Source organism: Pagrus major, chromosome 2, assembly GCF_040436345.1.
Source record: "Pagrus major chromosome 2, Pma_NU_1.0".
NCBI classification, from domain to species: domain Eukaryota; kingdom Metazoa; phylum Chordata; class Actinopteri; order Spariformes; family Sparidae; genus Pagrus; species Pagrus major.
In genome coordinates this window covers 13,907,594-13,931,240 of record NC_133216.1, presented here as the reverse complement: position 1 = coordinate 13,931,240, position 23,647 = coordinate 13,907,594, and the positions used below count along the sequence as shown (strand labels likewise).

Genomic DNA, 23,647 nt, shown 5'->3' with positions numbered 1-23,647 from the left:
GAAGAGTCTTTTGTTTGGACAAAAGACACAATCTGAAGACGTTACTTTGGCTGCTGGGAAATTGTGATGAGCATTTTTCACAATTTTTTGATAGTTTACAGAAACAATAAATCGATTAATAATGAAAATAATCAGAAGATTAAGTGTTATTCGTGTATATCTTGATTATAACATAAAAAAAATAATCGATAACTAAGTTTATGTTGTGATTTCCATTTTTACTGTTTTGTATAAGCACAAAATATCAAGTGCCAAGATTACATATTTGACTACTACCAGAGTACCAGACAAGATATAATCTGCCTAATGTTTTAAAGCTGTTAGCTAATTATAATTTTATTACCATGAAGGAATAACTTGTTATTCATCCAAAAGTCCCTACTTGGACAGCATCTATGTTTTGAAGAACAGTCCTGGGTGCAGAGTCCAAATGTTAATGTATCAATTTGCAAATACAAAGTGAAATCTAGCATTGATGGAGCTCGGATTTGTTTGTGTGTGTTTATGATGTGCGATTGTTGAGTTGGGAGCTGTTCACACATGAGCCATGCCTCTCATCAGTTGCACATCACTCCAGTTCACATGGGGACATCACTGTTATTCAGAGCAGCAGTAATCCTTATGTGCATCTCCAGCTTCAGCCTGTATCAGAGCATAGACAGCTCTCTCTCTCTCTCTATCACAGGCTGAAAATGTGTTACAGCTGAGTGAGTATCTGAATATTATAGCAGTGACATGATTTAATTTACAGTGGCTATTTGAATGCATTATGTCCTTTTCCTAGGTGATCAAAAGCTCCCTCTGGTGGATATGTACAGTAAAGTATTTAACGATGAAGTCACTGAGTCTCAGTTTTGTACTACGTGCCAATTCTCAGCAGGTCTCGAGTATGTGATGTATATTGTTTTCATCTTGTGAGCCTGTGCGTGTGTCATCATTGCAAAACGTCATCCTAGAGACACCTTCTGTAGAGGGGACTAACACAGAAGGTACTCTCAGCTGTTTACGTGTCTGTCTGTCTGTGGACACTTAACAGGTGTGTAGATGAGATCAAAATCGAGGCAGAGTTTGAGGAAGAGAGCGGTACGAAAGGCCTGGGTATTATTAAGAAAATGTCAATACTGGTACCAATGCCTTGACTTCGATACCGGTTCCTGAACGATGAAATCTGCTTCAACAAAGATCACATTATACATACACGTGGTGAGCCCCATCTCTGGGCGTAACCCAGTGTTTTTCCTGCATGACTTGAGTCAGCCAATCACCAGCACTGTTAGGATCTCTGCACAACAAGCATGCTGCATGCTTATTGGCTCACTGACACTGATGAGATCAACTCCATAGGTATTGAAATATGGTATCGAATGACAAAACATTTTTCAATACTCAACAGTACTGAATTTGGGTTGATGCCAGAAAAGTATCAAAGTTCGATACCTGGCTGCAGGTATGGGCAAGGAAGCCAGAGGTAGGGGGCCAGGAAGCAGGGAAGAGGTCACAGACCCCTCTCACTTCATGCCCCTGTCCTACATTCCAGTTAGTATCCCAGTTTCAGTCATTCCAGTCCACTAAAATGTGGTCCTGGACACCGATTGTAGCAGGAATTACCACAACAGTGGTTTTAAGGACTATGCCAGATGTTTTTTTAGTGTCTGTTTCTCTGGGCAGATTTTTGTCGACACGTCAGCATCACAACTGTACAAGATACATAACTTTACAGGTGGAGACAGTTGAGATTAAAATGAAGGCCGAGTTCGAAGATGGGTGTGGTCCAACCTGACTACTCATGTCATGATGTGGTAATGACCACTGAGTAGTCTTGGGTTGGAACGTCAACATGTTGATGGGCGTCGGGGCTGGTGTGATCCCACAGCCAGACGGTCTCTTCTTAATGCATTGTATCCTTTCTACGATGATTAGCATGTAAGAAATATTGTAAAGAATTACTATGTACAATGGATTTGGGACACAGCTAATATCCTTTACATCCCAAAGCAGGAAATATTAATGAAAAGTGTGAATTAGGACAAATATTTATTTGATATAGTGATCCAGAAGCACTTCATTTCCACATCACTTCAAAATATTTCATGAATTTTATGAAAATGTTGACTTTGTAGGCCCAGTGTGGAGACAGAAATCCACTGAAAGTCTAGTTTCTCAGCAGAAACGTATTTGTTACTAAATGACAACATTATAACCCACAGTTTATGGGTTTCAACTGAAATGAGTCGTTACACCACAGTGTGACGAACTGTGGATATTTTCACTTATTTGTTGGCAGTTCAATCAGTCCTCGATCTGCAGTCAGGCCTCAGCTCTGTGTGTAACTGTATCACTGTATCAGCAGCAGACCTGTATTCAACAGGATAAGCCGTCAGTGTCACACAGGCAGGACGGCGAGCAGCTAGTCTGTCATCATGTCGGCACCGTCTCCTCCTGTGGCATCTGATAGGCTGAGCTCCTCCAGCATCTCCATCAGGGAGATCCGTGGTGCTCCGTCATCATCGGTGTCGCTCTCCACTGGGATCTTTGACGCATCTGAAATTAAAAGCAATCAACATCTATTCATGTACTATCCAATACATCAATAAACTGTGTGACATTAGACCCATTAGCAGCCATTGACGGTAAATGAGCCCTTCAGGCTGCAACAATAGAAACAAACATCTCAAAAGAAGGGCGGAAATCTCAGGGGATACTGGTGCAGTGAAAAGTCAGCATTGTCCAGCTCCTCACCTCTGTAGATGTTTACGTTCTTCCTCAGAGCCTCATCCTCCTCCAGGTCCTCCAGGAAGTCCTGGTATTGTCTGAAGACAGAAAAAGCAAGTTAAAGGAAAACCCATGGGGTGTGAAATCACAGGCAAAAATATATTCACAGGGTACTTGGCAATGTTGGCACATTTTCAGACTATTCACTAGCTAACCAAAACAATATCATGTCTTTAGTCACCACCTCAGGTATGTTAAGTGTTTTCCCTTATTTTCTGTGCAAGAGATATTTGTGCTGAAACTTTCCTCATCGCCTCAAAATGCAGCTGAGGTTTAAACTTTTGTTTTATTTATTCAGGAAGGTATTTTAAAAGGACGAGGTTTTCTAAATTTATACACCTTCTTGTGAGCGGATGAAGGATATTATGCTCACTCTTACAATTAAGGATAAGTCTGGGCAGGATTGTTCCGATACCATTATCGGAAATGCCTCATGACTGTAATGTTCATAGCAAGTACTACATCTGATATTCTGATTTGTCTTATTGTCAACATATCCCACAAAAAGTCCAAAACCAACATGAATTTATCCTACTAACAAGTATTGTCTGTGTAGCCAAAGCCATAAATGGCTAATTAGAGCTCCAAACCTATTAAAACACTGTAATGAGCCACACTGTTGCACTGGGGACATGTTTTTCTTCATGATGACCATTGGCACTTTAATTTAAACCAAGTCAATCCAACACACATAGTTCAGCTGCTGTAAATACTCAAACACAAAATATTTATTACTCCACAACTGGAAATAGTCCCCAACGAATGCACACATTTGCTTTGAAAGTACAGCATCCTGCTGCCTTGAAAACTATTTGGCCCTTTTGCAAACATGAAATCACTCATCACTGACTTGTATTTTAGATTATATATTTAAATAATTATATTTTACGGGTCAAGTAGGACCAAGTGGGTCTAAACTGTTGCAGACAGGGAAGTGAGAGTGTATTGTTGTTTTTGGTCTTTTCCAATAACCAAATATTTAGAATATAACCTTTAAATCTGACTAGTTAAATATCAAGGATGCACACCAGACCAGCAAATGACAGGCTGTGACTGTGAGAACAAATGCTTGAAGCTTGAATTCACTTAGCTCCTACCTCTCATCATCTGTGTCCATGCCCTCGCGGTCTCTGGCCATCTCATGCAGCTTCCAGTTCCTTCTCTTCACCCTCCTGGTGCGGTCATAGCTCTTCTTTATCAGCACCTTTAACAGTCAACGATCATAGGTGTAGAAATTTAAACACTGCAGCAGATCGTCAACATACGAATGTAGTATTTTTCCAAGAATGAGATCAGATCGACAGTCAGTATTTCATGTTGCCACCAGAGGTCAGTGTTAATCAAGTCTACAACAGCTACTAAAGGTCCAGGTTTATTCACCGATGATGTTCAGTGAAGTGAAGGAGAGTCTTACCACATCAGGAACATGGTGAGGGTTCATCTTGTTCAGGTACTCGTCATTGACATTGGAATTAGCGAAGTCAAATCTGTCGGGTGAGAATGTACATTCATACACTCACGCTCATTCAAAATAATTTGTAGCCAAATTTAAGACATTGCAGGTAAACATAAAGGTATGAAGTATAAACTGCCCAAAAAACGTCCAGTTTTCCATGAAACTCACACTTTAATCCATCAAAGGAGTTGCTAAATGAATAGAAAATATAGTCAAGACATTGACAAGGTTATAAATAATGATTTTTAGTTGAAATGTTAATTTTGTCCTTCAACTTTGCTTTCGTCAAATAATCCTCCATTTGCAGCAATAACAGCCTTGCAGACTTTTGGCATTTGAGCTGTCAATTTGTTGAGGTAATCTGAAGAAACTTCACTTCATGTTTCCTGAAGCACCTCCCACACTTTTCAGCTGTGCTGACGTGATTGCTGAAATGTTATCTAATGATCAATTAGCATTTCAACACGACAAACTTTGAATTGCTCACGCGATGTGCCATTGGACCACAGGAGTGATGGTTGCTGAGAACGGTCCTCTGTATACTCGTGTAGATATTCCATTAAAATCAGCCATTTCCAGTTAAAATAGTCTTTTATCACATTAATATTTCTAAATGATGCCAACTTTCTGAGCGGTAGTGTGTTTGTGGTCCTGTGCAGAGAGAGGTAGGTTTTATTTAGGAATCTGATTACTGGACTTAGTTAGCTTTATCTACATGCTGCCAACAGGAAAGTGCAAGCACAAAGTAAAAAGACAGTATTAGGTTCAGTTGTAGGTTTAAATATCTGCAACTACAGAAATGTGCAGCTTGACACATTTGGACAAAAAGTTTGTGGTGATTACTAACTCACAGATTAAAGTTTAAGACTAAAGACTTTTAAGGCCTAGGATTTGTAAAATTGAATTTAAGACTTTTTAAGGACCTGCAGACATCCTCTGTCAGTCGTTAATGCCAAAATGACTCAAATCTGAACTTCTAGTTAGGGATACACAATATTGGATTTTCTCTGATATCTTATTTTGGCCGATGTCAATGCTTTTCAAAATGTTCACATTCATTGGGCAAAATAAGAAAACTATTTCATCGCTGATCCTGCATCCCTTCTTCTCATCAATAACCTCATACACACCCCAGCACCAGGTCTCCGATGTTGAGCAGGTGGCCCAGGAATGTACGGCAGTGATACTGCTGACTGGTGTCCATCTCCGATGTCTTCTGAACCCACACCTCAGCCAGGGTGTGCTGTAACACACACACAAACACACAGAGAGAATATAAATGTACTTTCAAGCCGTTGAAACAACATTACTCTTGTTCTTTTCCTCCGATCTGTTCAGGCAGTTGTATCAATACTAATGCAACATTCAGGCAGAGGAAGGAGAGAGCGAACATTGTTCCCTACAAACCTCATTCCCTGCACCATCAGAACAAACACTCCTGTGTGTTGTTCTGGCTTGAATCCCGCGTACAGGCTCAGGGATAATGTAATGGTTCACTATTGATTTTGCTTCCAGAAAGAAAAGCAATGTTCCTTCATAATGCAATCTGTTCTGCAACAACACACACACACACGCACCTTATTGGACCTCATGCCGGCACCAGCACCCAGCTTCTGGTCTCGGATGGTGTCAGTGTCCATAACGATGAACTCCTCCAGTTGCCGTGGGTTACAGAGACTGTTGAAGGGGTTGCGCCAGTATGTGTTCCCATCCACCTCGGCAACTAGTGAGTTAGAGATGATTTATTGTTTATTATTGGTCACTAGAGCAGACAGCCAGAAACATCAGCACTAAATAGTTTCTTCTCATGTTTACTTGACAGTTAAAGAAAATTAGATAAATCACACACAGACAGCCTCTCAAGAAATGAGTCACTCTCGAGACGTTTAGATATTTCTGACAACTCAAACTTGAATATTTATAATCTTTACAAAATAATACGTATCTGATGTATCTGTCAAAGTGTTTTTCTATCTGTATATATTCCAAATAAACAGAACGATGTGTTTCTGTCTGTATTCGCAGACAAACAGCAACACAAATATTTTTAATACCAGAGTTAATTGCCTTCTGCAGCCCAAATCTGTCGCGCAGAGCTCTGCCTCGAGGCGCTTTCTGCTATTCAGCCCGCTGAAAAACTTTCTGCAACAAAAATAGCCCGCTCTTTGAAGAGTAATTAAAAACGTGTGTGCCGCTTCCAAAATGTCAGAATTCTGTCGAGGAGCGTCTCAGCCTCTCGCTTAATGAGTGATTACACCAGATACAGAGGAAAAGCATCATCACTAATTGTCACCACACTTGTATTGATTATAAATCCCTCTAAATAAGATGAACATTGCCATGACAGCATTCAAAATGCAAACTAAAGATTTTTTCCTTTTCTTTTTGGAAGTGTGTCTCGAGCTCTGCCGTGGCTGGGAGCAGAGGGAAGCTGTTGAGTTAAGACCGCTGTGATGAACATGTGGTCAGCAGACTGGGGTCGGCTTAGTGCAGCTGAAGGGTTTCAACTACTCCCAGTTAGATCTCCATGGTTATATACAGGAAATGCTTTTAATCTTTTTCATTAAACACTAAAAGATGTAAATGCATAAATATGCAAAGCTTGGAGCAGTTATTATTATTACAGTTATGTATTATTGGATTAAGTAAAATCCAAAAATACAATTTCAAGTTTCCATGATACAGTTAGCAGGGATTTGATTCCTCAGATTTAGGTTTCCTGTAAAAAAAAATACACAGGCAGCTAGAGAGGGACTTGTTGCGGATATTGATTGGCATTTACAGAACACTCCCAGAGGCCAGTTTTCTGGCAGGGATTAAGTACCAAGGTGGTCTTCCTGGCACCTCAGAGCTGACTGTGCGTTCATCTGTTATCAGCTATCTGGGAAAATTCACACGAATGCCCTGTCTAGTCGGAACAACAACTCGGAAAGTCGGAGAAAATGTTGGTACACAAGTTGTCGAGTTGACGTCATATGATGCTGAAACACGGTGGACGAAAGTAAACACTGGGGGTTGATGTAAGAAACTCTCACCAAAGTCATGTCTTGTAATCACTGTATCATTTCCTTTGCTCTTCCTTGTCACAAATACTGGAAACAGCTGTCAATGTGTTGTTCAAATGCTCTGAGCAATAAAATGCAAAACAACGTCTTTTCACCGTCCATGTTGTTGCCACATTCCGAAATCACACACATGAACACACCAAAGTCGGAAGAACGACTTCCAAATGCAGGAAATAGGACCATCAGAGGAACACGTGAACGCAGCATGAGTCAGCTATGACTGCTATGTGCACGGCTAACCGAGCTAATGAGATAAGTGCAGCTACAGTAACAGTTGTTAACTTCAGCAACAAGTAAAACCAATCTGTCACCAGTGGATATCAGACGGATAGTGTGAAAAAAAAAATTCTTCATAAAATTTGATCCAGTTTCCCCTAAAGCAGTGACTAATAGAGTTTCGTTTTAGCACAGTGATCAGAGAGGATCCCCAGAGACACCCCACTCCGATGACCTTATAAAAATTCAAGAAAGTGTTTTATTGAGCCTCTGAGGGATGAGTAGTCAACATGTTTATTGTTTTCCAGGTCATTCTAAACTCCAAAACATTGTTAACAATACATAAAAACATTTTTTTGTCATTGTTGGACCTGATACTGGCATACAGTTGACTTATACGCAACACGTGTGATTTAAAAAAAATTGCATTGTGTTGAATACAGCAACAAGTAAAATCTATGTAATGTAGTGTCTTGAAATTTCATGATTTTTGTATATACTTTAAGCAACATCAATGCGATGACAGCTTATTATAATATCAGCTCCCCCCACTGTTCTGCATTCAAACTAACAACGTTGACACGGAGGTCAATCTTGGGCTAAATTCCTCTGTAGACAGAATATACAACTTTGGAAACCTCTGACATGTTGCACATCAGGTCTTCCACTATGCCTATACATAGAGCTCACTGAATTAATGAGTGTAGATACAAACTACAACTCAGCTGACGACAACCAGATACACCAGACAGCAGCTATATGTAACCACAGTGGGGTGCGTTGTAGTAAAATTGGTCTGTGGTGTCAGTTGGACCTGTTAAACTCAGCAGTGCTCCGGTGGTAGAAATACTCACTCTGCAAGGTGTTGGGATCGATGAGGTGGATGGTGCTGGTGACACGGACGCACACACACACTTGACCCATGTTCCCCAGGCTCTGCGCCAGCCGTGGTGGAAGGCACACTACGTTGTCCTGGAAACCAGATTAAAAAAAAAACAAGACAACCTGAGGTCAAACTGAGGTCGAAGAGAAAGTAAAAAAGACTTTAGACTGTAGAAGTTCAGAAGTATCGAAAAGCTCTTTTCCCAAAGGAAAGCTCTGGTTAACCTACAGTTTAGATAAAGAGCGTCTGTCTGGATTAAAACTTTCTGCTCTGACCTTCAAGAACTAAACAAGCAGAGAACTAATCAGATTCCTGTTTTCATTTAATGAAAAAAACTTATATATGATTAATTTATGGTCATTTTACTACACATGGTCGTAAATAGAAATGTAGTTTGTTGTCCCCTAATGCTATTGATTATGCTATTAAAATTGATTAATAACTAATAAGTCATAAGAATAAAACAATTTGAAATTGGAGTGCAGGGGATGAGTGGAGGAGTCTCGGCAGTAACAGGCTGTGGCTCGGGTAGGCGTCGCCCATTCTTTGTCAGAATGCTTTCTATCAGGACAAGTTGACAAGAACTTGGCTTGGTTTCCTTAAGAAACTTTTAACCTTTTAAGTCTTTTAAGAACAGAACTACAGCTACATGTCAAACGGGATTAAGCAACTGTCAAAATTATGAATACAAACACCTGCCAAGAATCTGTATCCCTACCTTGGTTTTAATTTAAGTATATTAGGCTTGACTTTCATTTATCATCACCTGCCAATGTGAAACACAAATATAACAAGAAAGATTCATCATTAGACAGCTTTCTAACACAACATTCCTACTTAACTGACAAAGTGAAGGCTTCAGAGGTGACGTCTAAAGAACAGTTCAGGCTTGTCCAGCAGATATGGGTGTGTCTCAGCTCAGTGTACTCAAAATCCAACTTAGTTAATAGTTAACTTAATATAAAGGTTGCTGGATACCTTGCAGACGGGTACGATCTCCATAGAGAAGGTGCTCTTATAGTTGTAGGTGTTTGAATGGATGTCGTGTGAGATGAGGCGCTGGGATGTCTTTGACCTTTAAAACAGGAAAGAAAGTTTTTATTATTACAGCAGAGTTCACAATATCCCAGTTGAATATCGACAACAATGCCTTAATACAATAAGATGTTGTGCACACATGGAAAACCTTGTGTTGTTTGGAGGTCAACATGCTGTCTCTGCATCCAGAAGACGGATTATGTAATGTTTGAGTTTCTATCATCCGGAAACACTTGCAGCTTTTGTTTTGCAAATATTCTTTTTTTCATGCATTTTTTATGAGGACATTTATTCACAACAACATTTTGATGCACACCTTCTTGTGAATTATTTCTCAGTGACACCTTCACATTTGCTCATATACTTCTAGATTGTTGGATGAAGGCAACTACTGAAAGTCGGCAGTCCTAATCAGCTTGAATCCTCTTGTGATTTGCATTTAAACAAAAGGGGAATGTTGTTCTAATGCCGAGCCTCATGAGGACAAGGTTTTCGTAAGCCTCTTCTACACAGCCTCTTCGAGGATTACTATACCTTTACCCCACAGAATCGCTATATCGTGATGCTGACGTTATCGTGGGCAACCTAGAGTTACTTTGTACTTCCCACCCCTAGTAAAGACGAGTCTTACTGTGGCAGCAGTGCACGATTTCTATGTGAAAAGGTCTATAGGCACAGACTGAGGCATCTCTCACCTGCAGGGCACGGTGCACTGGAGGAAGTCAACCATCTTCTGAGCGTGCTGCTTGGAGCCATAGTAGAAATCAATCCCATCTGAGAGAGAAGAGCAATACCTTCAAACATTGCACCAATAAATACATCACATGCATCACGTGCTTCACAGGTCATCACCCTATGCATGCAGACGCACAGACACACAGATGAAGCTGGGAGAAAATATGGCAGCCACATGTTGTAACCTTCATAAAGCTTTTAAGTCCCGCCGAGATGTGGAGATGATTTAAATCACACTTCTCAGCCAAAACTCTGCTTCACAGTGCCGTCCAAGAGCAAAGAGAGCTGCTGCTGAGCTGTCACTCACTGCACAGCATGTGGGCCTGAGTGTGTGGATGCCTCTCTGTGTGCCTGTATGTATGATGTAGCAGTTAGCATCTCTAAATAGGGTATGAATCAAGCTTGCATTGCAGGAATCTTGTCTGGAATGCCTGCTCTGATTACAGCACACTGATTAGATGCCCAACGCGTGCCCCTCTGAGGCCCACGCGAGGACAGCTGTACGGACTGATTGGCGCCAGTGATACGCATGCATGGCTTGCAGTCTGGTAGGGGAAGAGGTAATTAACACTCGACACATCATTATGTTTCGCTTAGGCCTAATCCACATTGGTTACGCTGGTGACGGATGAGACAAGTTTCCTGCTTTTCTGTGTAATTCAGTTAGAGGCCCTGAGGGATACAGCAGGCCCCTCCCCTCTAAAACAATTTCGAAATATATAAAAATCACATTGACCTACCGTGGATTTCTTTGATGTTGAGGGAATTTTGGTGAAGTTTATGCTTGAGGATCAGCTGCTCCAGATAGTAGAAAGTCTTTTTATGAGCCGTCTGTAAAAAAAACAAATATTTTCGGCATGGTCATGATTATACAGATATTCATACAGATCCCCTGAAGCCCCTCGACCCAACTATGCTATTCAGCCTGCCAAATTTGCACAAAAATGAAGGTGACATTGTTACACAAAGGAAGTGCGTATGCCATTGCGCACAATCACAGGAAGAGACATTGTCTTCCCTGGTCACTGTCCCCAGGTAACAGTGGAAAAACTGGAAAGAACTGTAGAAACTCTACACTGCAAAGGAAAAAAAAACATTGCTGATGGAAGAAGCAAAGAAGGTGAAGAGGGAGTGGGATAGAAACCGAGGCAAAACAAGAGGGGACGGACAGGCATTCACTCGATTGAGAGCGCCAGTGTTATGTCAAAATCTTTTCCCTTGCTGATATGGGTTTCCCCTGAACACCAGGACATGAGACGGTTCCAAAACAATATTCTTTCTACCAGATCAGTAAGTAATAAAATCTGCCTACTTCATACAATCAAGTGTTTTACTCTGCCTTTTCATAGCACTGAAATTGTGGATTCTTGGTTAAATTGGGATTCTTACGATTGTTTCTTTGCTTTGGACAGTAGCCATTAGCGGTAGGAGGAGGGAATTTAAAAAGTTTTAACTTTGCGCTATTAGAAGTGGTAAGAGGCTCAATGTTTTAATCTACAATTGGACTGAATTCACCTGTTTCTGACTAATCCTCTCAATCATCTACCGTCTCTGTAACACATCAGTGAAAAAAGAATCCCTTGAGGATTTAGGGTTGTATATCCTGCCAAATACCTAGAGATCCAAGTTTGTTTAACATGGAACAAACAGACAGTGTTCAGGTTTTAACATGCAATTGCAAAAATAACACAACATTAAAAGATTGTGAAAAGAAAGAGTAAGCCAAGGACACTTAAGATGGAAAAATGAGAGGAATCAAACTACGCACTTTTTAACAGCAGGGAAATATCAGGTCGCCATTAAGGGTTGCAGAAGCAAAAATGTAACTGGCAAACATTTTTGTTTTTAATGTTTTACATTTACAACCTTTGTAGCCTTTCAGTATCACTTTACTTGTATGTGTTTCCAGCCAAGCCCATGAGTGGGTTTTCAAGGCCTTTTACCAGATTCACAGGATTTATCTTCAGACAAAATAAGACTGCTATTAATATTTCAACTAATCAATACATACTTCCTAAAATCAGGCATATAACATTTATGTACGTTGTATTTAAAATATTTTTCAAACGTTGAAAATGTCATTTAGAGTTCAGGTTAAATTAGACTTAGACTTAGACTTCACTTTATTGATCCCGTTGGGATGACTCCCTCAGGGAAATTGAATTTCCAGCAGCATACAGTTCACAATAAACTCTTAGCTAAAAATAGAAAATAAAGATAGGAATAGAACAAAATACAATAGAATACAATAAAAATAAAATAAAATAAAATAAAATAGGATAAATAAAATAAAATAAATATAAATGTAGAGGACTGTATATGTGTTATTGTACAGAAATTATTGCACGAAAGTAAGAGTGTCCAGGTATGTATGTGAATAAATAGATAAATAGATAAATAAGTTATTGCACAGTGACACAGTATTGCAGTATTGCCGGCTATCTATTTCCTCCTCCCCCCAAGTGAGGAGTTGTACAGCCTGATGGCATGAGGGACAAAGGAGTTCTTAAGTCTGTTGGTCCTACACTTGGGAAATTAAACAGCAGATAACAGAAATTAGGATATTTCATCGAAAGAACAGACGCCTACCTTCTGCCTAACACTTGGGAATTAAACAGCAGATAACAGAAATTAGGATATTTCATCGAAAGAACAGACGCCTACCTTCTGCCTAACTTGAACCACGGCCTTCCAGAAGTCCTTGGCTTCCACACGGTGGCAGTCGTCGCACATCTGGTACTGGATGACAAACTCGACCACAAACACCTGCTGTAGGATGGCGCCATTCATCACCTGGAGAGGCAAAGACAGCAACAAGTTACACCATCTGCTCGAACTGCACGGCAAACAGCGACAAAGGCTCTGCGCTTATGGTCATTCACTTCATGAGAAGAAAATCTAAACATGTATCCAAGTTGCCATTGAGATAGATTTGAGGGGTAGGATCTGGAGACAGCACAAACAAGAGAGTTGGCCCTGATAAGCACGGGGCTCAGGTTCTCAGAAAAGGTCAAAGAGATGAGATGACAGCCGCTGGCAAAACTCACTTCTCTCAAACACACATAAGTCATGAACAGAAGACTTAATTTACTCTGTTGCATATAAGATTATCTCATAAATTGTCACTTTGTAGTAAATATGTGTGTGTGATGTTATTATTTTCATGTAAACCAGAAGGCTTCAATTCTAATATAAACTGTCATTGCTGCTAATTACTTCCTGAACAAATAACCCAGATAACCTTTAGATGAAAAACGTGTTGCCTGTCTCAGCTCCCGGATCAGCTTTTTTTTTCTGTACGTCTGAATGTCACTCTCCCACACTTATCACTTCCACTCTGTTCTCGTACCTCTTTCTGGATGGTCACTTTCAGCTTAATCCTTTTGGAGTGTGGCTCTGTCCACAGGAACCCAGCATCAATGAGACGCACCTGTGAGGAGAGACGTGTTGTTGAAGATTACAATGTTTGTTTTCGTTGGAGCTGTGTCACAGGGGTTGATTGAACTTTGTAGTTATTTTAGAATTTCTTGTGTTGGATTTGGCAGCATGAAAAGAAAGTCCTATTAAGTTGTCACTGAGAAGAGTCCACTACATGTGTTGTTTGAGCTTTTTTTTGCTGCACAGCCCCATACAAAGCCTGATGAAATCAAAAATAATGTGCTGAAATTACTGCTTTTGCAATTAACAAAATTTTCTTCTCAAGGAGATCTATCTTTCTTTTTATAGAGATCTTATCTGTTTTTTTATAGGTTCTTGTGCATGAAGAAGATCTTTAAAGTTAAAAAGGTCAAGGTCTGCACCAACAGAAGCTCCTTTCTCCCACAGAAAGATTGCTCCTGAACACCTCGTAAGAAGCCCCACCTTTAATTCTGTGACTTTGTGACATCACACTGCATCACCATATCATACATTTGCATAAGTTATGCCTACCAGCTAGTTTGGCACTTAAGAATTGATTTAACACAACTGCTCTGTTGTTGTTTAGGTGTGTGTCAGCTGACCAATCACAGCAGACTGAGAATTCAGGAGGAGGGGCATTAAAGAGACAGGAGCTAACACAGAGCATTTCAGACAGGGGGAATACAGAGCTGCAGCAATTAAAAATGTAAGACTGACAGTCAGAAGTGGCAAACACATCAATCAGTATCTTGTTACAAGTTACAAATACTTGTTTGTCAAATATATTGAAATAAAAATAATGGTATCAGAATATGTATTTAATTATAGTAATTAGTTTAAAATCTACAAAAAAGACATTCTATTAAAACTGATAATACATTGTAGCCATTTAAACTTACTTTGGTCATAGAGCTCTTGATTTTTTTGAGACAAAGAGCCAGCAGTTCCCTGGACTCCAGGGCACACTGCACCCAGGTGGCTGGAGGCTGCAAATACCTGCACGAAAGAGAAAGATTTTCAAAGAATAAAAAGAAAAGAACTTCTTGTAATTATAAATGTTTTCTATAGGGAAACAATGATCTTATCTGTATATCACACTGTAAATAAAAAACAAACCTTTCACACTGTTTGCAGAAGTGCGCTGTGACTTGCTTGGGGATTCCCTCCGAGATGTCCACCTGAGTACGCAGGCAGGCTACACACATGTTGGCTGGGTTGGGAGGAATGGGGACACCACATGTACAGCACAGGCTGAGGAAGAGAAAATGAATGAATAATGTGTTATTTTACATGTTTGGTTTGATCAAAAATAGAATATTCAATAAAGACAAAATGAGCTTCACATTAGTGCTGACGCTGACCAAAGCATGGCATAGTTTATTCAATCAAACAGTTCCATTTTACGTGAGATCATGGATTATCACAATGAACGTGTAGATGTTTATAGTTTTGTCAAAATTACATCAACATTGTGTTGAAGAGCAGCTGAAATCACAGACTGTTTAGAAAACTCCTTTAAGTGGCTCTGTTACAGTCCAAGTGAGAAGCGTTGCCATTTGAGACTTAAAACAGCAACAGCAAGCCAGCTGTCGAGTCAAGGAAAGCTACCAGATTCATGTAGCCCATTTTAATCTTCCAGACTGGAGACAACAGCACTGGCTCAACCCAACGTTTTCTATTTAATTTCTCAGTAAATGATTCTCTCAGCAGCTTCAGACAAAACTCGTAGCAAGGAACAGTTGGAGCAATTTAGTAGGAAAAGATAAAATGCTTTATAAATGCAGCCTGTTCTTTTGTGCCATATAGCTTGTGACACAAATGTTTACTATGACTGATTACCAAATCTGTACTCTTCTTTGAGGCAACTACAGAGGAAGAAATGTCTGCTTTAACATCTGTTAATGAAGCTTTTTATCTCAGCGTAAACATTTTGACTTGACAAACAGTCAAACACTACTAATGTCTTCACTAATGGCTGCATTCCAGGTAGGCGTGCTAATAGACAAGATGCGTTTTCCTTCGATGACACGCCAACATATCAGTCTTGAGAAAGGTCTATAGTGGTGAAGGTGGACTCACACAATACTACAGATTCAAGGACAAGACCTGTTATAATTGTTCACTTACATATTCCCCTGGCTGCTTGTGGCAGGAGCTTGCATGTACTCCATTCTTGTCAACTTGACAGGTCGGTGTGGGTCAGTTGATCTTAGTGTAGCCCAATGATCTCTGAGGACAGAAACATGACAGGTTTAAATGGCCCTGTCAAAGCTGTGACAGGGGGAAAGTGATGGGAAAAAGCCAGAGATAGCTGGTAGCGACCACTGTGTAACAACTACCAGCTTTTTTTTAACAGCAGGTAAATAAAATAAGAGTATGGTCTCGTTGTTCCCAAGTGTACGCTCATAAATAGTTGTATAAAGACTGCTTTATCACTGAAAACATGCAGTGCATGCTCTATAGTTAACGCTGCTAGCTGATGCTCTACATCCAGTATCAGTTAGCATTAGATGCTAAATTGCTAGTTTTCACGAGTGATTCAAACGGATATTCGAGAAGAAACAAGCGCAAAATGTCGACCACAATTATTGGATAAGTAGAACTGGTACAAACGAGAGATGACATCTTACTGGAGTTACTTTTGACAGGAGAAAGCGCAACACACCGTGAAGTGCAGTCCTCCACGTTTTCCCCACCGAGGACCGAGGGAGGCTCGATGACGTCATGCAGGACTTAAGGACCCCGGGACTGTCTTTGTTCGCCTGAATAAATTTCCTTCAAAAAACATTCAAATTAAATAAAAAAGGCTGATAAAAGGCTAATAAAAACACATTTGGCATGAAGTTATTGGTATGAGCGAATCAAAATGACTCAGAAATAGTATAAATACAGCTGTTGGGCTGGGAAACCAGAAGAAACAAAAGACTTTTATCATATTCCACTTTAAAAAAGATTTTAATAGGTTTTTAAATAAAGATTGAAAACGTATTATGGTCATGTCATACAAAATGTATTAGGCCACGTACAATATATGCTTGTCTAAGAGTACTGCAGCTATATAGTCCAGGCTAAGTCAGGAAAGTGAATGAATGATTATTTTTGAGAATTGCATACCACATAAGAACACACAAGACCTTGATTTGGAAAGCAAATAATTTGGTAGGACTCCATGTGTGCATGTTGTTGTTTTAATAAAACACACAGCCTGGAACTATTTGCAAGTAATTTAGCAATAATATTATAGCAAGGACAGTCTAGCACATATTTGACTGAATCAAATAGATTTGCTTGAGGAATTTTGTTTGAGTTAAGTGTTACTGAGTAATATACAACAGTCTTAAGCAGATCAACTTGTAAGACCCTCACATATCAAACTGCAGATCTGTTAACCTCAACATGCATTAACAAAACCAGAATTGCATGTATATCCACTCTAACCAAGGACATTTTAACTTGCTTGAGGGGCCTGAGGCAAAATTGAGATGCTGGCCTCTATTAAGCCCTCTGTCTGTCCCACTCTCTGTGCAACACAAGTACTCCTATGATAGAACATGATTCCAGGTTTGCTGTGTGGTGTTTTGATTACACACATTATTTTGGAGTTTTCTTAATTAGCACAAAACTAGCTGGAAAAAGGAGGGCCTTAGGAAATAGGTTGCAATGCAAAGACCCTCCTCAAGACACGGTTTCAAGTTCAGGTAATCATGCAAGGGCTTGTGGGACCCCTGTGTGTCTGGAGTCCCCCGGACAGTTACACACTCAGTGCAGTTGGTACTTGTCACTTGTTAAAATAACATTGCCAAAGTTCGGCCTTTATGTTTTTAACATAATAACATAATCATGATTTATCATAAATAAAAACATAATTTTACAAAAATACATACTTTTTAAAACAAATTATTTATCTATGGTCTTTTAAGCGCACCTGTGGTATGGTAGCTCTCTAGATGCCTTCAAGTGCTGTCGGAAATATCTAATCTCAAAACACACGTGAACGATCATGCCTTATTTAGTAAACACACAATGGCAGGAGGCGAGGGAATACTTAGTGCTATGCAACCAAGGTGTTACTATGAATGAACAACATGCACAAGAGCTTTGTGGAATTGATGGTAAATGGTAAATTTTATTCATGAATTGCTTGCTAAAGTTTTTGGTGCTCTGACACAACTAACTGGAAAAAGTTTGGGAATTTTTATCTATTTTTAATTTTGTACTATTTTTGTGTAATTTGATTGTGTTTCTAAATGTTATAATGCATTCTTACCTATATATAAAGCACCTTGAATTACTTCTGTTTTAAAGGTGCTACTGTATATGCAAAAATAAATCTACCTTATCAATCTCAAATGAGTTACTCTGTGCAAGCTGTTATTCAAAGTTTTTATTATTGTTTGTTATTTTTTTGAAAGTAATCAAATTACATTACTCTATTATTGTAACACTTGGATTACGTTACTGACTACATTTTTTAACAGGTAATCAATAAATGAGTCGGAATACATTTTTAAAAAGTAACTCTCCAAACCCTGTCAATAAATGATACAGAAATTTGTGTTTATTTCAACCAGTTACTAATTTATCCATCTTATCTCCCTTATGAGCAGGGAGGTTTGCTCATAAAGGCAAAAAAAGGTTAGTCCTCCTCAATAATATCCACCAGCCTTATTTGCAGTGTTGTATAAAATACTCAAAAGTCATACTTGAGTATGTAAAGTAAAGATATCATGTTAAAAATATTACTTTGGGTAAAAGTGAAAGTCACCTATATGGACAGTTGTAAAGTATCTGACATTAATTGTTCTTAAGTACAGTACTTTTTGGCTTTTTTGAGACATTTTAAATGCCAAACTGATTTAAAAAAAAAAAAAAAAAAAAAAAGAGCATCTACAAAAACATTTATTACAACATAATCCTACAGAGTCCTTTGATTAACAAAGTTAAAGGTGATTCTGTCTCCTCTAGATCGCGGACGTTCCGAGCTGCACCTGAAGGCAGCACCGCTGTGTTTAGTCAGGCACCAGCGGAGCCTCGCAGCCAGTGTGGCAGCTGGGAATGTGACGGCTCCAGCGCGGACCGCTATTTTCAGGGACTGGGCACAGTAGCAGGGCTGGCCAGGAAGAGGCTCAGCCCAAAGCTCCGCTCTTGCCAGCAGCACACTGGCTTAATTTGAAGTCCGAACGGGCGACCTGCGTTGTGTGCTCGGGGCGTCGGTGCGTTCTCGGACCGCATCGGAGGGTCAGCGGACAGCCGTCGGTGGCTCACTGCGGGGCTGCGTGCTGGAGGGAACCCACCGTGTTTGTCCCCCCCCGCGGTCAAGCGTCCGTACTCTAGCACCTTCTGCCTGGCGAGTCCGCTGAAATATGCAGTGAAGTGTCCCCCCCCCTCCCCTGTTTTGTCAGTATAGTCTTCACGTACCGCTCCGGTTAAATGTGCCTGTTTCGCCGCGAACAAACCACTCGCGCCGACGACGATGGACTGAAACCTGCGGCGGGCGAGAGCGACACACAACCTGCCGCGATTTCTTGCATGTAAATAAATAAATGATAGAGGATACAATGACCCTGCTGTCTCTGTTAGGTCGGATCATGCGTTATTTTCTGCTCAGACCGGAGACCTTGTTCCTGCTGTGCATCAGCCTGGCTCTGTGGAGTTACTTCTTCCACACGGACGAAGTGAAGACCATCGTCAAGTCCAGCCGGGATGCGGTCAAGATGGTCAAGGGGAAAGTGGCCGAGATGATGCAGAACGAGCGGTTCGGCGGACTGGACGTCCTGGACGCGGAGTTCTCCAAGACATGGGAGTTCAAGAGCAACAACGTGGCCGTGTACTCCATCCAAGGCCGGCGAGACCACATGGAGGACAGGTTCGAGGTGCTCACGGACATCGTCAACAAGAGTCACCCGTCCATATTTGGGGTTTTTGATGGCCATGGAGGAGAGGTGAGTGTGCACAGGCCAGGTGTCTCCAACACAGACACAAGTGTGTTTGGGCTCCCAGGGGCCCCACACTGAGCTGCAGGGGTCCTCATGTGGTCCTGGATAAGATGCCTTCAAGAGTCAGGTTATCTGTGTTTTGTATCTCTTCTCTCTGGTGTAGTTTAATGACTGCTTTCAAACAGCTCTCAAAAATATACTTTAAAAAGTGAGACAAAGTGAAGGAGACAAAATTGGCCCACTTGGACTATGAAAATGGCATTTTTTTTTAACATGAAGGTATCTTCATCAGGACTGCATCTAACACTGAGTGTATTCTGTGGAAAGTTAAATTATTAAGTAACTTAATAACTAACTTGATGAATAGGTAATATATATATGATGTTTAATTTGGTGCATTAGATTGAATTCACACAAGATCAAAGGGGCACTTTATAGTTTTGTAAAAGAAATTCAAACTCCCAATTTTCAGTCATGAAAACGAAAAGTTTGTTTAATTAGTTTGTTGAGGCATAAAAAGTCAGTCAGTGTAGATCAGTCAAAATTTCTTCCCCAAAACTACATAGTGCACCTTTAATGTGTGAAGTTGTGATTAAGTTGAGGACGGGGCTGGATCAACCTGCCACGGAGAGAAAACATGAGCTGCTGGGCCCCACTTCCTTCCACTGTTTGAACAATGTTTTAATTTTTTCTCTGCTGGGACGATTTTAATATTTCATGTCGCGATTATCCTGGCCAAAATAATTGTGATGCACAATATTACCACCATAATCACCAAGATATGCTTAAATTGGCACTTAAAGCATGCTGGAATAACTTGATGTGACATTTTGTTCAGGAACAAACAGTTTTCGTGTGACACGTCACAGCGTCAGCCATTGTGACAGGTTTAAGATTTTGGAATGACGAAGATAAGAAGATATACAGGACTGAACCTTATCAAACTAGACAGCTTTTTCAAGTCACTCATCTAAGATACTCAAGATTATCCCGATTCACTATCCTGATTATGTAAATCTACCACAATAAACTGATCTTGAGTGTTTCTATCGCAATAAAATCTTATATCTCCTTTTATCTCCAGCTGGAATACCACCATACCCCTCATTTGCTGTTTGGCCATCAAACACAAACTAATCCAGAGATGTGCACCATAAAACAGGGTCCCAGACAGACTTGTAGCTTTTTCATTGAGGTGTACCAGCACATAATTTAGGTGCACCCAATAGTGCATTTTAATTTCGATTCTTAACCCATTATCTGTGACTAGAGAGTCTGTGACTATAACTATAAACAAAGCATACAAAAAAAAACCAATGACTAATGAAAAGACTGCCAGATCTACTGATGGAAAAAAACGATACACTATACCTAACATCTTTGCTGGATTATTCACACGTTATTATCATATGTGTATTGTCAATATGATATCAATATTTCATTTTTTAACATCACCATTATCGTACATATCACGTGGCACAACATCACTATCTTCAAACTACTTTTTTGACACAAAGATCCCCCTCTAGGCCGGGCCTCAAGGTCAGGTGATAAAGCAGGACCCACATTCAGCCACTTATGATGTCAGCTGCTGTTTTGCTGTAGTGGTGCACATTCCTTTACAAGTTTTCAATTGAATTAGGACAAACCAGGTGACACATAGCAGGACTGGAGTTATCTGGGGCCCCTGGAGGCAAGTGGTAATTCACCCTTGGCCATTTGTCATTGAGTATTTGAGGACAAGTGGAGCATGGACCCTTACTGTGCGTAGGAGACCATAATTCCCTGCTGCACGCATTCACCCACACTTACTCTGTTCTCTTCCAAATGGCAAGGCAACTGCATCTCATCTATTTACAGCTTAAAACGATGCCAGAAATATCCATCTCTCATGTTTGGTTTTTTTTTTTGTTTATTTTCTTTTTGCCAAAACAACATTTTTAGGATGCAGACAGCATAGGCCCCGTGGCCTAACATGATTATAGCAGGAAGGAAGAGGGTGAATTCAAATCAGTGTGCTTTTGAGGCAGCTAGCTGAGCTCAACACTGTGAGGAAAGCGTAGCTGAAGTGGGCCATTAGATCACTGGTTTGCTGGTCACTGTCCACCCCAAGTCGATACTTGTTGGCAGCTAAGAAATCTTCCTCCGTTCTGCTTCCTTGGTACTTACTAATTGTTGTCGTTGCCACGAGTGCACGAGCCTGGCAGCGCATTCAGGGCAGCAAGGGAACAGCTTAACAGAGCAACTCGCATCAAGAAGAGAAAGTTGTGAGTTTAAGGGACAGAGAACATTTGAGATGACGCCACGGTTAGACGGGAACACTGATTTATCATGAAGTCATGGCATGCTTGAACACTGGCATTGTTTCTTAGGCGTTCAACCATGACCTCAGCTGACAGTATTGATGCAGCAACTGCAAGTGACAGGGTATCCCATTTCTCCCTGTCTCTAACCTCCTCTTCTTTTCTCTTACTTCAGCTTGTAAATTAAACATTACACACTTCTTGATCAGCCGGATCAGCCAGCTCCCTCCATGCTGTCTTCAGCGACCGTCTTCATTCTGAGTTCGACTGCTGTGGTCTGATTGAGGCTGAACGATAACATGCTAAAAATAGGCAGCCAAAGGCATTGAGGATAGCTGTTCTTTTAGGGGAAATTAAATTTTAGGCTGCGGTGCTGACTGCTGCAGCTTTTAACCAAAAGTGGTCATTGGATTGTTTTCCCCTGCGGCCTTTTAACCCCCCTCCATGCGTCTTCCCTCTGTGGAGTTCCTTTTTTTATACCGCTGACCTAACCTGTGAGCCCTGCTGCAGCTACCACACATATGGTTATGAGAATAGGAGAAATAAATAGTGAATAGCAGAGATGTGTTTGTATATGTGACAGAAAAAGGAGAAAACGAGTGGGAGAGCATCAATGGTGAGAGTAAGAGCGAGAAGAAGACGGTTTAGATTTGCCCATGTAGGCGAGAGGCTGTTTTATCACTGCATGTCCATGGGCAACAATTTGGTCTGTTTTCATTCCCACGCCCTCTTTTGAAGTGTGTGGAGATGGTTTGCCAGACAGCAGCCTTCAGAAACAACTTCCCCTGTTTAGAAAATCTAGAATTTTCTTTTCAGCCAGAGGGCACTGAATAAAAGCAGAGGGATGCTGTGCGGCCCAAGGCAACGCCAGGAACACTGGCTGCCTCAGCTGGCTAGTTAGTGAGGTGTCGGCTGCTTCCATTTCTTTCCGCGCACACACTCCTCTCATCCAAACCACATACACAGTCATTAAAGCAATGTCGGACTTGTGTCAACATCTATCGAGCGTCAAAGACTTTACACCAGCAGGTCTTGGACACGGTTTTCCAAGACAAAAATTTAAAAATACATTTTCACTGCGGTGTGAGCGTGCCAACTAATTAGAGCAGAGATTCAACAAAAAAGTTCAAGGGAAGAGGAAGTCAATCCAAATGCAATTAGGTCTGCAGCAATGAATATTGTCGATTTATCTTCTGAATAATTTCTTGATTTCTTTATTGATTTTAATAGTTTTGCCTTTAAAATCGAGAGAAATGCTTGTCACAGTGTCCCAAAGCCCAACGTAACATCTTCAAATTGCTTGTTTTTTAATGGTTAGTCCAGAACTCTGTTTTGCTTAATGTAACAAAGAAAAGCAGCAAATTATCAAGATTGAGAGAGTGAAAATAAGTTTACCGTCTTTAATAAACATACAGTTTCACTTACGTCTTTTTAACACCGTCATACATCACCGAGCTATTGTAAATGCAAGTAGCTGTAGATGTTGTGAAAGAGTACAGGCTGCAAATGGAGCTTTTGAAAAGTAAGAAGCACAGCATCAGGTATGAGTACTGACTGGCAAAGCAGCCACACCCATGAAAATGATGTAGGTAATGGATGTTTTGCCCTATGGTATGTACTGTATAAAAACACTTAATGTGCCTGTAATGACAGACCTGAGGGTAGGTGGAGATTTAGACTTAATTTGGCTTTTTGGCTTGTTTTTTTTGCATTCTTGCCAACAATAGATTAGAAGATCAATGTCTTATGGAGCTGGAGCTGAATTGGCTTAGCTTAGCTTAGCTTAGCATAAACACTGGAAGCAGGTGGCTGCTAGAAATAGTTACGACACACAAGTCCCTGTA

At 40.5% G+C, this 23,647-nt stretch overlaps 2 protein-coding genes across 4 annotated transcripts in view; one reads left to right on the top strand and one right to left on the bottom strand.

The window, feature by feature from the left end:
• Positions 1-2,017: 2,017 nt before the first annotated feature.
• nmd3 (NMD3 ribosome export adaptor) lies at positions 2,018-16,296 on the bottom strand. Of its 3 annotated transcripts, none has more exons than XM_073490020.1 (16): positions 16,230-16,296; positions 15,692-15,793; positions 14,681-14,815; positions 14,464-14,560; positions 13,515-13,595; positions 12,830-12,958; positions 10,906-10,996; positions 10,126-10,204; positions 9,371-9,467; positions 8,364-8,481; positions 5,806-5,951; positions 5,359-5,471; positions 4,187-4,259; positions 3,870-3,976; positions 2,740-2,810; positions 2,018-2,541 (listed from the first exon to the last, which is right to left on the bottom strand). In XM_073490020.1, the coding sequence occupies exons 2-16, from the start codon at positions 15,733-15,735 to the stop codon at positions 2,408-2,410; spliced, it is 1,515 nt and encodes a 504-aa protein (XP_073346121.1). In that variant the 5' UTR covers positions 15,736-15,793; positions 16,230-16,296; the 3' UTR covers positions 2,018-2,407. The 3 variants fall into 3 exon arrangements, with proteins under 3 accessions (XP_073346121.1, XP_073346112.1, XP_073346126.1); XM_073490011.1 differs by having other exon boundaries at positions 16,195-16,271; XM_073490025.1 differs by having other exon boundaries at positions 16,204-16,265.
• Positions 16,297-18,603: 2,307 nt separating this feature from the next.
• ppm1lb (protein phosphatase, Mg2+/Mn2+ dependent, 1Lb) overlaps positions 18,604-23,647 on the top strand; it is a 54,776-nt gene continuing 49,732 nt past the window's right edge. The window contains exon 1 of the mRNA XM_073489641.1: positions 18,604-19,506. Within this exon, the coding sequence (XP_073345742.1) occupies positions 19,108-19,506 (399 nt within the window). The 5' untranslated portion in view covers positions 18,604-19,107. The remainder of the gene's footprint in view (positions 19,507-23,647) is intronic.